The sequence below is a fragment of the Formica exsecta genome, unplaced genomic scaffold (genome assembly GCF_003651465.1).
Source record: "Formica exsecta isolate Colony F162 unplaced genomic scaffold, ASM365146v1 scaffold425, whole genome shotgun sequence".
Lineage (NCBI taxonomy): Eukaryota > Metazoa > Arthropoda > Insecta > Hymenoptera > Formicidae > Formica > Formica exsecta.
In genome coordinates, this window is record NW_021851492.1 from 1,078,143 (window position 1) to 1,095,649 (window position 17,507).

Below are 17,507 nucleotides of genomic sequence, written 5' to 3' on the forward strand. Positions count from 1 at the left end.
CCGCTCTTTACATGCATTATAATCTACACACATGCAAAATACAATTACACCCGTTATAACGGATTGTACCGTTATGAAACTGGAGAGAAAGAAAGAGATAAAAAAGTTTTTTAAATGTGTTTTTCTGTTTTTTCTTTGCATTCAAAATGAAATAAACAACGTTTGAATTTTGCAAAAAGAAAAAAGCAGAAAAAATGTAGAAAAGTATATATGTGTAAATAGAAAAATAAGACTAGATTATCGGGCATGCCGATTGGCTGTCCATCTTGATTCTCGTTGCATCATCCAATAGCGAGTGAGCACAAGGCGAATAGCAACAAATTGTTACTTGTTGCGCATCATGACTTTTCTTCGTGCCGACCGATCGAGCTCGTCGTCGTCGTGAGTTCGTCATCGTTCGATCGCCACTGAGGAAGATCATCAGCGGCGTCTTCAATGACGACGTGACGCGTCGTCGAGATAGAGAGAGAAAGAGAAAGCCCGCCAGTGCAGACGGACGGACGCCGTGGAAGACGACGACGCGCCCCTTGACATAGGCCATTTTGCGCGGCGTCGGGATTGATGAAAGGGCCTGTTCCTTCAGGGGCAGGTCGAGGCAGATGCGCGCTGGTTCTATCTCCCCTTCGCAGGTACATACAATGTTTATACGGATCTCGATTTTCCGAACTCGTTTTTCGATCCTCGAAGGCGAGCGAACTGAAATTCACAAACGAGTATCCGCAGGTCTTCGTAATCCGGAACGGAAGCGACCGAGTATAGCGTGACCGAAATCGGAAAGTCGGTGAGCGTGCGAAAGTTGGTGGCTCGTCGAGGAGGAATCTCTCTCGCAATCGCGAATAAGGATAGAACGTTATTTCCCCAGGTTCCCGAAATCACACGCTACGCAACGACAGAAGCGATGGAGAAGATAGGTGAGTGCACAATTGATACGAGATATAGTCCTTGCGCAACATATGACAGCATTGTGCATCTCTAATGAAGTGCATTTTTACAAAGCGTAACTTCTCATATGTAATTTATATGAATGATAATTTTATACTTTTTATTTATTTTATATCGTGTTTTTTTATTCTAACAGAGAAATGTAATTTAATTTAGATTTTATTTAAAAATTATGCATGATATTCAAAGAATTTAAAATGGAAATCAGAGTCTTGAAATAGTGTGAAAGTTTAATTTTGTACTATGCAAATTATAAAAATATATTAAAATATAGTGAAAACTAATAAAATAATAGTTTTATATATAATTTATATTTATTTCTTGCAGAGATTGTAAAAATAGAGGAATGTACTGATGCTGTACTGATTGATGGTACAACCACAGAGATCTTATTTGGTAATTTAATTATTTAAAAGTAAATATTTGTAATATTATAAAATAATTTTTATTATTTATACATTATATTTTTGTAGATACAGATACCTCAGATATACAGATACAGGATCAGCCTATATTAGTAGATTGTAGTCCACATACTGATGTAAAAGGTAACTTAATTTCTATATATGTATACATACACACACACACACACACACGGAATGTTTAAGAAAATCAGCACTTTTTATTGTATACTCTTTGGCAGTTACTTTCTCCATAATCAAATAATATTTTACTTAAATATATTTTATAAAGACATCCTTTCTGTATATATATTTGAATATATTCACACGAGTGCCTGTAAACAATGTATAGTTTCAATGCTTTAGCTTATCAATATTTTTGTTCTTTTTTTTATTACATTATTTTATTATTTATTTATTTGTTTTGTGTTAACAGTTATTTCAGAAAATGGTCAAATTATATCAATTATTACTGACTATGAATGTGTGACATGTCACCGTATCTTTCAATCTGAAGATGTAAGTCGTAGTTTTATTTTTTTTAACCTGTTTTGCACATCTATCATTTTCTTATCTTGTTGCTAATTTCATTCTCGTTTAATATTTTCTCTTTGCGATAGATGTTAAAGGAGCACTTAGACATGTGCAGAGAAGAAGATGACACGACAAATATCATGGAGTTCAATGATATGGAAAATTATGATTCAGAAGATAACGAAGAGGATGAGGATGATCCATCTTTAAATGAAGGTATATAATAGTTATGTATTAAACAATATTTATTTGCTTTTACATTACAAACTTCAAACTTATAATCTATATTTTTAGATTCAGATTCCAAGAGCCAAAAGAATAACAATGAAAAGATTAAACCTGTAATCAAGCCTGTACCGGAAACGCAATGTCATTGTTGTGCGGAAGATTTGAAGACAGCGCATAGCGGTGGGGGATTCAAATGTCCCCATTGTAATCTCAGTTTCAAGAAGAAAGCGTCTTTGGAGAGGCATGATATAGTTATACACTGGAAGTGCGATACGTGCACGTGCGACGAATGCGGCTCATCTTTTCGTGATAAAAAAGCATTAAATAAACACCGCTATACCACGCATGGAGACCGCAAAATTTTTAGGTATGTCTGCGCACAATTATTTTTTTTATTAATTATTACTGTCAATTACAAAAGTTATCTAACGCTCTATATAATGATCTATATTCTTTTTGTAATCATATTTAAAAAAATTTTTATTATTTGGAAGGAATAGATATTACATGACCTTTATTATTTGATAGCGTTAATTGTAGATAAAATATTATTGTGAAGTTGTAGCTTGATCTCCTGTTATTATTTATATCATATTTACTTTTATTTCACTTTTCATTATTTTAAAATTTTACATAATATTTTAGATGTGAGCCTTGCGACACTTATTTCTCTCGGGGCTACCATTTAAATCGACACATTATGCAATCTGGTTGTCACGGCAGTATACTTAATACATTCAGTTGCCAAGTAAGTATATAAATTTTGCTGATAATTTTTAAAAAATGTGGGTGATACTTAAAAAGTAATATGAGTGAATAATTTTATTACAGGTTTGCAAGAAAGTTTTCACGCGTAAGGATAATTTGCGGGAACACTTGCGTACTCACGCGGGAACACCTCAGAGACAAAAAAAACCGTGTAAATATTGTCCAAAAGAGTTCTTTACGAGCCAACAGTTGTTGGTTCATGAACGTATGCACACTGGAGAGCGGCCAGTCTCATGCGATTTATGTCCGAAAACATTCCTCTCGTCGTTGGCGCTAAAAAAGCATCGTCGTGTACATACCGGAGAGAAGCCGTTCGAATGTAAATATGTAAGTGTATTTTATTTCACAATTTTTTAATAAATGCATTTATGAATGCATTGATGCATTTATAATATTTACAAAAGTTTTTAATATCATATTAGTATTTTTTTCTCGAGCGATATATAAATAATAAGATTTTGTTAAATTGTACTCTGCAAGCTAGCTAACATTGTGGATGGAAAAATATTACCGTAAGTTTTCATTAAACTGACATTAATTACGAATATTTTTAATACATAAGAAACGTGTTTTAATTATAAATACAATCAACTCTCGTTAATATATTTTTTAAGCAAATATAAGCATAAAAATTCATGTTTTCAGTGTCAGAGAAAGTTTGCCGCTCGCGAGACACTAAACCGTCATCAACGGACTCATACAGGCGAAAAGCCGCATGTTTGTCAGTATTGCGGTAAATCGTTCATACAAGCAGCTCAATTAAGAGCACATATATTCCACCATACTGGAGAAAATGGCTTTTATTGCGACGTATGCGGTAAGGCATTCAACCGAAAAGCACGTTTAAATATTCACAAGAAATTCGTGCACGAGGGTGCTATTCCATTTACGTGTAAAAACTGTGATAAAGGCTTTACGCGAAAGGAGGACTTGGTGAAACATGCGCTGTTGCACACTGGCATCAAACGTAAGAGATTGAACAATATATCTTATACAAAAAAAATTATATATATATATATATATATATATATATATCTTTTTAGAAATATATTTATACAGTATTTTTGTTTATTGTCTTTATATTTATAATTTGTATTGTATTTTTTATATAGTAAAAATAAAAAACTTGAATGTCAATTTTAATCACATTACACATCTATAATGTATTTATCTCATTTGATATAACAATACATAACAATGATATTTGTTATATTATAAATTTTTCCATTTTTGCGTTGCATTTTAGCATTCAAATGCGACAAATGTCCAAAAGCCTTCTCGGCAAAGTCGTCGTTGCAAGCTCATCTCAATACCCACAGACGCGAACCGCCCCAGTCGTGCATCGAGTGTAATAGAGTATTCATCCGACAAGACTGTCTGATGCGACACATTCGGGCGAAGCATCGAGAACTATTGGAGGACGTGATGAACGAGGTCGAAAGAAAGCATTTGCAGACACAGTTATACAACATTGCCTCGATTGCCGCAGCCAAAACGAAAAACGGAGAATCCAAAAGGCTTTCCACCGACGAATTGTTAAAAGCCATCATAGATCTCTTGAGGATACTTATTGATGAGGAAACATTACAGGTACATAATTTTATTAATTCGGTTTAAACTTTAATATTATTACTTTCTCTCTAATTTAATTAATAAATAAGTTATTTGTTGATTGTACTTTAACCACGATATCGGCAGCTATTTGGTTGGCCAGAGGCTCCGATACAAGATATTTTGGAGGCTGTGATCAGAAGATGCGGGCATGAGCCTATAACGTCGGAATCCAACATAATGTTCACCGAGAGATTACGACAAAATGTTAAGCTTTTATTTACCGTCGTCATCGATACAGTAAAAGATGACACGGTGAAATCCCTTTTGACGACGAAGACAGTGGACGATGTCATTCTCCACGTTTTAGAGATATCTAATGGCATACACGATTAGGAAGGGAAAAGTATATTTATTATTATTATTATTATTATTATTATATGAGAAAAGTGCTCATACTCTCTTTTTTTGAATTCTGGATATTTTAAGATCATGCCAAGACGCGCGAGATTTTTGAAAAAAAAAAAGAAATGATTTGATCGACTTTATACACATAAATCAACGAATAATATAAAATCGGGGAACGGGTTTTTTATAAGCTTTTTTTGTTTAATTGTACAAAAATCGAATAATGAGATATGCTAGCATTATACGTTACATCGTACAATGTAACGCATATCTTATTAATCACTTGACAAATATTTTAAATTCTTTTTTTGGATTACTTAAAAAAATGTCTATATATATATTGTTTGACCAATCGCTTCTGGTAACATTGTTACTGCGGTAATATACTTATTAAGATAAATCCCATTCAATTTTTTTTATATTGCAACTTTATAGATATATTTTTGCAATGATGTTAATTGTATACTATACATATGATATGTTCAAGCATGCGGTGTATGTATGTATACTTAGGTTTTATGTGAGACTAAAGTTTTCGTTCTTTATTCTTCTGCTGCAAATGTGAGGAATTCTATTAATCAAGATTATCTATACAAACGAGAGAGAAGAGAGTCAAGGACGTGTACATTATATACATATATAAAAACATATATTTATATATATATTTTAAATGCTACGAATAAAACTGAAAAAACACCTATATTAGATATATCATTTTCTATGTAAACGAAGAATATATATACATTAATACATAGCTCGATTTAAATCTGATTTTTCGTTTTACCCGCGCATTCTCCCGCCTCACGTCTCCATGGTTACCGTTCGAATACGTCGACGGCGGCTTCCGTGATATTCGCGACCGACTTCCGGTTGTCAGTGCAGCGGGCTGCACTTTGCCGTACGGGAGTCATCGTTGACTGTCGATCACTTTGGTTGAGGATTACTGGAAATTAGGGACTGTCAAGGATTTTCTACGCGTTCCTGAGAACTTGCACGCTTCGGATTTCATTTCCGGCAGTGAGTACACGTTTAATTTTCAATATACGTGTATATTGACAATCCGTATTTTTTTATAAACGTCATGGCAATCGCGATGCAGCGCACGTTGCGTGTCGATACGAGGTCGTATCGATTTTCTGCCCTTTCGACAGGGTTGTGTCATGCGATTTCCGATTACATGAATTCGGAATACGAAATGGTAGAAAACACGCAATATAAAAATAGAGCAGCATTTTCGCCATGTTTTCGAATTTTAAGAAGGACAATTTTATTTCGCATAGCATTTCGAGAATATAAGACTCTCGCGTAATACGAAGATGTTTTTTTTTCCATCTGCCAGATATAAGAAAATGTAAATATAGTAAATATATATGCAAGGTTAGATTTGTTGTAAGAATGAGGCAAAGCGACATGCGCATGCGTGCATAAACGCTACGTTATTGCAAAATTGTAAAGGAATTTCGGAAGTAAAATTAAACGGATGATTGCAGTTCCTGTAGAGGCAGTTGCAAATTAAAAAGTTATGCCCTAATTCTCATTATTCAAATTAAATAGAGTGAAGAAATAGTTGAAAGTAAAATTAATTTATCGAGGAAGTTCTATTTTCAAAGCGTTATATATTTTGCATAATAAAGTGATAGCGTAAAAATAATTTTGTCTTGTATAAGACATATATCTTTTAACATTGTAATATAAATTTATGTAAATTTATCAGTTTTTAGATGTGTGTTCGTATGTGTGTGCGTGTGTATGTATATATGTACTTGATACACTCACGCACACTCATATATATGTATGCATTTTATTATTGTTTTTTTTCTTAAAAAAGAATCTGAAAATACGCACACAATTCGATTTCCCAAAACGCAGAAAGTGTAAGAAAGTTCAATTCGCGTTCAAAACGTCCCGTTTCCCGCGCGTGGTAATGGCTTTCCCTTTCCCCTACCCTGCGCACGCACCGACGTCTCATTGGTCCGCGTCATTGACGGCGGAGATCACGTGACGCCGTGGCGCTGCGCCGCTCGCGCCGCAGTTCGCTGCGCTCATTCGCGGTCCGGACGAGTAACGCGACGGATGGTGGGTGCAAAGTGATCGTGCGGTTGTCTTTCTTTCTACCCGCTGTGCATGGTATCATCGTCGGTGTCAGTGATAGCCGGTTGCCTGCACTGCTCGTCGCGGACAGATACAAGCCTCGTCCGCTTATCGATCCGCTTCAAGGTTAGTCAGTGTAACCCAGCTTCGGCGCCGAGCGCCCGTAATTAACAACACGTTTCTTTCGAGAGCGTATGTTTTTCATGTGTGTATAAGTTCATTCGATTATATAGAGCGTGATATACGCGCACGATTATCCGTGTTCCTGCTGGCCCGGAGATTCCGGGAGATTCCGATCTCGCTGGGGCGGTTATAGAAAGATCGATAATATACAGTAAAAATAAAGATTAATCATGTTTTCGAACATTTCTCGCGATCGGAATAACACCCAATACGGTACAAATAAAAAAATTGGATCATGTAATAAGGAGAAAAAAAAATTGAATTCCCCGAGTTAAGCAAAGTCTCACTGTGTATAATCCGGACATGAAAAAACTCGCGAGGGATTTTTTTGCGGGATCTGTGAAGAGGTTCAAAGATTACAAACATAAATATGTAATTCTAAGATCACAATGTATTATTCTTGAAAGATTTTTTATTGAGTTTGAAATTTATCTTTGTTTGGCGAGAAAGTTTAATCGAGAAATAAAGAAAAAAGAAAAATCGTCCCTTTTTCCGCTGTTTTTAAATTTTTAAACTTATAATTAAGATTAACTTATCAATTCTTAAAATTGAATCTATCTAATCTTTGTCTTGTTGAAAATAAAGATTTCGTCATTTACATACACATAGACAGAGCTTTCATTTTTCAAAAATTAATATATTCGTCATTAATTTTCCCAATAAATTTCCGTTTGCGTCTAAGTAGAATCGATTTTAGATTTATAAGAATCTATTATTGCAAAACAATTCAGAAATATTGGGATATCCTGTACGTGCGGCAGACATACCACTCAATTTTCCAATTGGAATTTCCGATCGAGATATCGGAATTAAATTCGACCTCGCTTAACCGAGTAATTATTAATTATCGAATAATTAAATGATTAATCTGGTACGTAATGAATTAAATATTTTCTAGTTTCTATAAAAATATATATTTAGAATGTTTGTTGTGGGGGAATGAATAAACACTGATTATATTTCTTCTTGTTAGTTGTATTTTGTACAAAATATAACGTTATAAAAGAATTAAAGGCAAATTCGGAGCAATTTTGAAAAAAATTTTAATTATGTATATAATATTTGATTTTTTCGAAGTTAGTTTTTTTTTGTAAATTATTAAATTTGATGTTTTGTTTGCAAATCTTTCGAAAGTTTCGCCGTTTACCTAGCATTATAATATTCTTTTTTCTTTATTTATCGAGATGTGTCACGAGATGCAATTCAACGTCGAGTTCGATCACGTTTGACATTTGCCGCGTGTTCTGACATTTCATTCAGTTTTCCGACTTTTTATGCACTTTTATGATTCGCTGGAGAGATTAATTAATCCGAAATCGTAAAGGTGAATCTTGTTTGAGTCATGATGATGACGTGTATCGAATTTGTATAAATAAATATACACAGGGATTTAATTATTGATATATTTTTTCATATAAGTGTATTTTTTTAAAATTAACAACTATCTCTTTAGTTACTGTTTATAAAATTTATCTTATCTTTAACTCTTTAGTAACCGTTGGTAAATTTCATCACAGTTTTGAGAAATTGAATTATCCTTATCTTAATTATGTGCAGCTTATTTATATAAGCGTGGCTGCTTACAATCACCTTTTCAAGTTAAAAAATCTGGGAAAGCGGTTTACAATAAACGCGTATAATTAAAAGATAAAGATAATTTGTAATCTCTTTATACGTATACGAAGCAATTAGAAGATTATTATATATGAAGCGCTCTTGGTAAATTATATTTATTTTTTAGTCCAGATTACAGAATATTAAGATTAAACGGGATTAAATTTTGCTTGTATTAATAATATAAATTAATTTTTTTAAATATTATAATAATCTCTTCTACAAGAAAATTGTACGTATCTTTATATGTATTTTCTTTTGCTAGCTGTTTTTTTTTACCGCGCGTGAGATAACGGTCAAAAATCGGAGAAAGTGTATCGTTGGTGACGCGTTTAAAAGACTTGTATATTCCGAATGTTATTGTATTACATCTGAAAACTGATTGGGGTTATCTTTTTTTTTTTTTCAATGTTTGCATCGCGCGTGTCGTCCTTATATGGATAATGTGAGTGTGAGTCACGTGCACATGAATGAGTATAAAAATATTGATTTTCCCTTACATGCTCCTGTATTTATAGCGATGTTCCCGTATCTATTCCGGCATCGAAAGTTGTGCAACACTTTCGACGTATCACCACTATATGTAAGAGTCCTACGAGCTATTGTGTAGCCGAGCGTGGCTGAGGCGCGTCGCGAATATACGTAATTATTGCAATAATGTCATTCGAGTTTTCCTTAAATAAATTCTTTATTGCATTTCTCACCGTTATCCTCGACATAGTTTTCGATATTTTATTTATTTTTATTGCGCAATATAGACATTCTGCTGCAGACTTCTCATGTTTATTGTTAAAAAGAAAGATCGCGTCAACGATAGTCAACGAGTATGCGTTTTACGATTAAATATTAAACAATGTATTAAAGATAAAAGTGTAATAACAAAACTACGTTTCGTAGATCAAACGATAAAATTAATGATATGGTTGGTTTGTTTCAGTTTGCAATTTTATTTTGTACTAAATTTGATTCAATCATATTTGATAATATGTCGAGATATGTGATAGTTCACAGTTAAAGTAGCACATAAACCGTGCGGAACGACATATAATTCTTTATGCTCAGATAGATATAAATAGATCAATAACACGTGACAAAATGCACGTTGCTGCTTTGATCGCAATTTTGTCTTTAGCAATATTACGCAATAGAAAAGAGGGATATAATGCGCAGACGCACTGTAAACTTTCATCCCTTTTGTCAACTGATGCGGAAAAGATTTAAAAAAGTCTTATAGTGATCGCAGGCATCTTTCATAAGAATGCGTTTTATATACTTCTGTAATACTTCGTAAACGCTTCGAGAGAAAGAACCTTCTCAACTACGGAAAGCAAAGTTCCATGTGTTCTTTTTCGCTTACCGATGCTTACAATTGCATGACGAATCCATGTTGTTATTATGAGTACCGTTATTGCAACGCGAATCCTTTTAAGAATCAAATTCTTTTCTTATCTTTTTTATTGTAATATACATATATCGTGTGTTTTACTTACATAATTTTAATTTGACAGTAACATCGATCTTCTTAAAATTTTAATAGAATAAACTATAACAGTTTTTTTTTTTTTTTTTTTGTAACGATATACATAGCGACGGATATAATTATCATGAGAATTTATCTCGTAACACTGATTATATTTTTCTTCATTTTTTATGTTGACTCTATTTTTTACGTTAAAACTTTATTTTTTCCATTCATTTTTTCCGCATGAAAAATTAAAAAAATTAAGTCACAAATGGAAACTCTTTTCCTTTTCCGTTTTATTGCGAATCTCCTATCTATTTATGCGTTTAGCGATATTCTCTCTTCTCTCTCAAGTAGCAACGAGTTGCGAGATGATGCAAGAGTGAAAGAGAAAGAGAGGAAAAGAGAGAGAGAGAGTGAGAGAGAGAGAGAGAGGAGAAGAGAGTCAGATCACCGCATTGTCATAGCATGCTGCGGCACGATCGACCGCACACACTTGTCATTTAACGTACACATATCCTATATCATTCCTCTTGCATATTGCTTACATATTTTGCAAGCATCCAGACGAGAATATCGTGGACGATTACATTCCACGTGTGACTAACGTCATCGTCATTCGTGATGTCACGACTTATGCGCCAATTATGCGTAACCCAAATATAGAATCGTCTCATCGAAAACCGTAGGATTTTAAAATGATAGAAGAAATAATTGTTTTTTTCGCGAAAAAATCCCGGGGACTGTCGATCTTGTTTGTTATGGCCGTGTTTGTTTGTCTATTACCACAGTTTATGCTAAAGGGAACATATATAGATGAAATGTTGTGGAAAAAAATTCAAAACAGTTTTGAAATAAATTATTTTCTCGTTTTCTTTTATTTTTGCGAAATTTTTCCGTAAAAATAAGCCGAGTTCACCGCGTCGGAATCGCATGCGCTTGTCTGGGCGGCTTTATCGACGACGAAACGGTGACATCCGGGTCCCGATTGCGTTGTCCGTGATCTTGAAGCAACTCGCCATACAAACCGTCGTGGCACGCCGGGATACCCTTTCACCCTGGAAGCTTGCCAATTTCCTTCCTCGAGGGCAAGGACGGAACCGGCGAATAAATCATGCCGCTATCCGTTACACTGGTATACAAATACTAATGGAGCGCGTAATTAGGGGCGGACCGTTATTATTTTTGTCTTACACCGTCGCTCTCGGCGATGTTTCCATTTCGAACGAAAATAATTTTTTTTGTTTTGTTTATACTCTCGAAGAATCTCGAGATTGCTGATTGTGATTCGATTTTGTGTATCCGGGTTAATTGTTCATTTCAATATTATTTGCTCGACTATGTATTTGTCTCCAATCGTAGAATCTCTTCTTTTTTTTTTTTTTAACTCTTGGATGCAAAAAAGAGATCTTATTTATTTTATGGTTTTTCCAATAACTTCAATCTCTTTTAAGATTGTTTTCTTTCTCTAAATAATTTCCAAAGAAATTTTAAAGCCATGTTTCGATAGAATTCAATTTAAATTGATCAAAATTGTCTTTCTGCTATTTGCATCTTTATTATCTAAGAAGCGATGCAGAAACGATATTCAAAAATTATAAAATTGATTTCCTTATCATTTTATTATTATAGTGGATATCAGAAATCGAAAGAAAGACTTAAAAAAGCAGAAGAAAATATATATTCTCTGAAGAGACATTCGAATACTTAACAATTTAATATTCAGCATTCTATTCTCCGCTTGAAAGAATATCAGAAACGTTTACCCATTCCTCGATTCTCTGATTTCTCTTTACCTAAAAAGTCTCATTATAAATGCCTTTTTATACACCGCTTCAAAACGATATTCGCGGCGGCGAACGAGTCTCTGTTTCTTGACCTGCCCGCACCCAGTTTCAAACCGATCGACCAGCTGATCGTTTATCCCGATCGCGCCGGCCACATCGATGTTGAGAGAGCCATGCAGGTAGGAGAGGGTGGATGGAAACGAACGACGACGGCGACGGAGATACCGCGTCGCGTCTGCGCGTCGCGACGCCATCGTCGGTGGGTCGGTTGGTCGGTCGGTCGTTCGGGGGTATTGATTTTCCGCCCCGTCGTGCATGTATATGTGTGCGTTTGCGTGTGTATGTGTGCGCGCGATCACCCACAAACACATTCGCCTCGACGGCCGGCACACCGCGGCGCGGCTGCGAATCCGCTCGCGGAATTCCGCCAAGTCTCTCCCCCGGCTTCGTCGTCGTCGATTGCTGCCCTCGCTTCCGGCTACCTCGCGAAGGGCTCTTCGTGGTCCCGATCGAGGGATTCGGGGACCGCGATCGGATTATTCGGCGGTACTCTATTGTGCCTCGTCACCGTTCGCGGTCGTGCCGAAGGAGAAGTTTCCCGTAAACGATCGTCGCGACGTTGATTATTACTCCCACTCTGCTCCTCGTCGTTCCTGAGAGGGGAGAAGGTGGTTTCTCGAACTCCACGAGGACGTCGGAGTCTCTGTTTCTGTCGGGTTTTCGACGGGCGTCACTTTCAGCGTGTGCATATTCACGTAGGGATACTCGTCCAAAAGTGACAATCACACGTTTCTCTTCTCTCTCTCTTTCTCTCCCTTTTATCTCATGATGGAACCGTTTGATCTGATCTCGCGTTTGCGTTGGTTGCATGTTGCAGGTTGCGCCGATTGATTAATCTAGCGGCACTAGGAAGTGTCACATCGTCGTCGCCGGTGTCCCGAAGAGTCAGTCAGGAGGCGGGAAGACAAGGCTCTTGTCGAGGAAGAGGAAGGCTGTCGCCCGGTATTTAGTCCCGTCAGGCACCCGACCACCAGCCGGCGATGCCTGCACCGACGTCAGCGGCGGGTGCGGCCGAGGGCGGCCCACCCCGCACCGAACTGCAGGAGTTACAGCTCAAGGCCGGTCAGACAACGGATGAGGTGAGTGATATATGTATATATATATACATATATATACATGTGTGTGTATGTCTATGTACATACGTATGCGCGATGTGACAGCCACGAGGATTTACGATGCAGCGATTAAAATCAATGTAATTTCGCCAAACTCGGTTCTCGAGGCTTTGGTTTTCGCGCGAGATTGTTTATTCGCGACGTTGGAAACACGAAAATCGGCGTAAAATTCTTTTTGTCGCAATATTTGAATTACGCGACAAATTTGTTATAATTTTCAGCAAATTTAAAAAATTGCCTTTTGAATATAATATTTATTTATTTATAGTAGCACCAGATAAAAAGAAAATTAATTAATTTATATTTATAAAGTTTCATGTCGCGTCTCGCACATTTTTTTATTAATATTATCCTCGCTGGTCGGATTAATTATTTTGGGAAAGCGACAAGGATATTAAAAGAATTTTTGAGAATTCTTGAGAACAACGTATTGACTAATGGAATCAGTCTTTTCGAAAAAGCCATATCTCCAAAAAGCGCGATATTGCGTTGAAAAAAACATATTTCTAGGCTCATATCTTTTTTACGGGAAATAATATAACACACTAAAGATATAACCAATGAAAAATATAGTCTTTCCGGAAAAAAAAAAAATTGATCAGCCCGTGACACAGACAATGAGAATTGGTCGCGTGGTGTATAATCGGCATGATCGACTTCTGTTTCAGTCTCTGGAGAGCACGAGGCGTATGCTGGCGCTATGCGAGGAGGTGAGTCTGTCCCTTTCATCATTAGTCCCTCCTTAATTTGCGCATCGACCCCTCGATCCTCTCTCGATCGTCCTCGAGATCCCGCGTCGGTGCACCAACACCCCTTTCTCGTTATCCTAATCCCGTGTAGCAGCCCTTCCGTGAGAATCCGCTCTCCGTTTAGATCTCCATTCGATTCCTCAGACTCTTCGAATCCCGAATTTCTCCCCTCCGTGTCTGTCTCGTAAACTAGGAACGATTTTCATCGACGAATCGTTGCGCGCTACTGCGGCAAGACGGGCGCCACTGCTCGCTCCAAGTTCTACTTTGGAACTGCTAGAAAACAGAAAGAAAAAAAAAAAATAAGAAAATGGCAGCAAGGAGGAAAGGAGTCGCGCCAGAGAGAGGTGGGCAAAGTACTATTTCGATCGTTAACCGGTCAAGTGGCGGATCTATCGATCGATTCGATTTGATCCCTCCGAGATTCGCACTGTCGAGAACTGATTGGTATACCGTAAAGCAGACAGTCAGATACGAAGATCGAAAACGATCTAGTTTAATACATAGAGGAATTGACTAGGCATGCTCTCGGTATAATTAAATTTGCAAAAGTCCTGGAAAGACCATTGCTTTTTAATTTATTCGGCTGCGAGATCTCGTATTCTCTTGAAGTCTCATTTTTTTATACATTACAACTTTTGCTACAATATTCCATCAAAGCGCCGCTTGACCGGTTGAACATTATTCTTGCGGGCGCGCCGATTCCGCTTTTGCGAGATTCACGCCGACGAGATACACTCCTATGGAGTCCAAGTCGCAGGGGGGGGGGGGATCGCGAATCGTAAACTAGGAACGATTTTCATCGACGAATCGTTGCGCGCTACTGCGGCAAGACGGGCGCCACTGCTCGCTCCAAGTTCTACTTTGGAACTGCTAGAAAACAGAAAGAAAAAAAAAAAATAAGAAAATGGCAGCAAGGAGGAAAGGAGTCGCGCCAGAGAGAGGTGGGCAAAGTACTATTTCGATCGTTAACCGGTCAAGTGGCGGATCTATCGATCGATTCGATTTGATCCCTCCGAGATTCGCACTGTCGAGAACTGATTGGTATACCGTAAAGCAGACAGTCAGATACGAAGATCGAAAACGATCTAGTTTAATACATAGAGGAATTGACTAGGCATGCTCTCGGTATAATTAAATTTGCAAAAGTCCTGGAAAGACCATTGCTTTTTAATTTATTCGGCTGCGAGATCTCGTATTCTCTTGAAGTCTCATTTTTTTATACATTACAACTTTTGCTACAATATTCCATCAAAGCGCCGCTTGACCGGTTGAACATTATTCTTGCGGGCGCGCCGATTCCGCTTTTGCGAGATTCACGCCGACGAGATACACTCCTATGGAGTCCAAGTCGCAGGGGGGGGGGGGATCGCGAAGAGATAAAGCTTCGTGGGGACCATACAAGGAGAAGGGAAGACGTACGTGTAGGTGGACGTCGGAGACGCGACATGCGTTTTTTCGAAGTAGTATTTTATCCAGCTCTGGTGCCATACGGAAGCGACGATTTCGAAAACGTGTTGCGGATCCGAGCTTGTAAAGAAACGGGTATAGAGAGGATTTACTTTGCGCGCCTCGCGAGCGGAGAGAGCTCATCTCCCCGGGAGGGAGGGGGGCAACAAATCCCTGTGCCTGCGATTTTGTGGAGAATCGCGAGAAAGAAATAAAAAAGAAAGGAGAAAGGAAAAGTAGAAGAATCGATCGAGGGAGAACAAATCGATCGCGCGAATTTGTAAGACGACGCATCGACGTGCTCCGAGAGACGGCGAGGCACGTTGCGAACGTACACAAAAAAAAAAAAAAAGAAAAAAAACTGGTTTCCTTTACTGATTAGATTTTAATTAGCGTTGTATTTACAAAGACGATGCAGACTATGCGCTTTATTTAAAATTATCATATTTTTTATAATATTTATGTTAATTAACAAATATTATAATAAATACGAAGAAAATATACAAAAAAATGTTAAATTCATATCATTAAAATAATTCAAAAATTGTCGCACTTCTCTTCTAGAAATCCGAAATTGAATATTTTTTTTTTAATATGATAAATTTATTTATGGTTATGCCTTAAAAGTTGAAAAGAAATACGAAAATATTCTAAAATAAACTAAACTAGAAAAAAAAACTAAAATATTCTATAATTAAATATAAGCAGATTTAATTTTAGCGAAAACTTTGCTCGAGATTTAAAATTCTTTACACTTCTTAAAATTAGATATTTATAATCAGAATTTCCTTGAGAAAAAGTCCACGTTTAATTTATCAAAGAAACTGCTCGGAAAGATATCCGATAACTTTGAAGCACGATTTATATATTGGATGTACTAGAAAAAAAAAAAAACGCGAAAGTAAATTTATTGTAATTTTACATTCGTTTAACATTTACAAAAATAATGTCGCGAGACAAAAGCAGGATCGTATCGCTCAAATGTTCTCATTCGAAAAGAAGATCTGCCGAGGTCCTTGCGTCGTTCCATTTCAGTCTCTCTCGCTGCTACTTATCTACCTGTGGCTGCACTAATAAGCACGTGTCGCATTCTTCCGAGCACCGGGGACGTCCCTCGAATCATCATCGGCCGAGAGAAGCGTACGTACACATACCCACATGCGTTATCATTGTCACGTCGCGCGTGATAAGTGATCGCATTCTCGATCGTGACCAGGGGCAACAAATCGTCAAGTCGCAGACTTCCAAGGGAAAACAATTCTCGGAGGTTGCTTGCTTGACTATTATCTTTTTTTTTTTTTTTTTTTCTCGGCGACACGATGACGAAAATCCCCGAGAAAATTGAAAGTGAGACATGCGAGAGTATTACGTACGACTTTACGTCGAAAGTGGCGATCGGCGACGGAGATCGATCCGTTCGCTTTTTATCTCTCTTTCTTGTATAGCTCGATCGTCAACTTTCTTGTTTTATCGGACGCTGATCAATTCGCGGTACGCCCGCATCTCTTTTGTGACCCTTTTTTAACGCAAGCTCCCTATGCGACGGTGTGTGAGCGACGCCTTTTTTTATCGATGGTTTTAACTCGAACGTGTATATTTCGCCCTTTTCCGAGCGATTGATTCCTTTTGAGCGAGATATATCTTGGAGAGAAAATTTTATTTTAGCGAAGGGAGATATTTTAATAAACGAAATGAATAAGGTTTGGAAGGAATTTTTATCTCTATTTAAGTACGGTTATATCGGCGTGCAAATGTTAGAAAAAAATAGTTTTGTTTTTAAATAACTTAAAACTTTTTTAAATATTTATGTTTTTTCATATTTTGTCTATGCAGTTTATATATATATATTAAAATCATAATTTTATATAACGCACGTTGCTTGAAAAGATCAGATTTATCATATCTTTGTTTCTCTTATTAATTTTGATTATTGACCGTTCGTTAACTAGCAAATTTACTCTCAAATTAAGCGGCAAATGCATCTTATTGTGCGGAAATTTTCCGCCACAGGTGCTTTCAATTTAATCCATCATTATTTACTGATAGACTTCATTTATATTTATATTGATCCCGGAGCACTAATAGAGATAATTGTCAATTAACGCTAATATGATTTTGCATATAATATAGGAAATATATAGGAAGACTATAGAGGGGGGGGGGGG

The 17,507-nt window shown here is 36.7% G+C and overlaps 2 protein-coding genes across 10 annotated transcripts in view; both read left to right on the forward strand.

Moving 5' to 3' along the window:
• Positions 1 to 341: 341 nt before the first annotated feature.
• LOC115240379 (gastrula zinc finger protein XlCGF57.1) lies at positions 342 to 4,974 on the forward strand. 2 transcript variants are annotated; one of them, XM_029815500.1, is made up of 12 exons: positions 342 to 629; positions 724 to 911; positions 1,270 to 1,338; positions 1,416 to 1,490; positions 1,780 to 1,862; positions 1,964 to 2,093; positions 2,172 to 2,472; positions 2,751 to 2,853; positions 2,937 to 3,200; positions 3,519 to 3,840; positions 4,120 to 4,463; positions 4,572 to 4,974. In XM_029815500.1, the coding sequence occupies exons 2-12, from the start codon at positions 899 to 901 to the stop codon at positions 4,818 to 4,820; spliced, it is 1,953 nt and encodes a 650-aa protein (XP_029671360.1). In that variant the 5' UTR covers positions 342 to 629; positions 724 to 898; the 3' UTR covers positions 4,821 to 4,974. The 2 variants fall into 2 exon arrangements, with proteins under 2 accessions (XP_029671360.1, XP_029671361.1); XM_029815501.1 differs by lacking the exons at positions 342 to 629; positions 724 to 911; positions 1,780 to 1,862 and having other exon boundaries at positions 1,274 to 1,338.
• Positions 4,975 to 5,710: 736 nt separating this feature from the next.
• LOC115240403 (synaptosomal-associated protein 25) overlaps positions 5,711 to 17,507 on the forward strand; it is a 44,561-nt gene continuing 32,764 nt past the window's right edge. For 5 of the 8 annotated variants that reach the window (XM_029815530.1, XM_029815534.1, XM_029815535.1 and 2 more), the window contains exons 1-3: positions 6,883 to 7,049; positions 12,847 to 13,108; positions 13,813 to 13,854. In XM_029815530.1, the coding sequence (XP_029671390.1) occupies positions 13,010 to 13,108; positions 13,813 to 13,854 (141 nt within the window). In that variant the 5' untranslated portion in view covers positions 6,883 to 7,049; positions 12,847 to 13,009. Of the gene's footprint in view, positions 5,850 to 6,882; positions 7,050 to 12,381; positions 12,725 to 12,846; positions 13,109 to 13,812; positions 13,855 to 17,507 lie in introns of those variants that run through there. The other 3 variants (XM_029815531.1, XM_029815533.1, XM_029815532.1) reach the window with 3 other exon arrangements.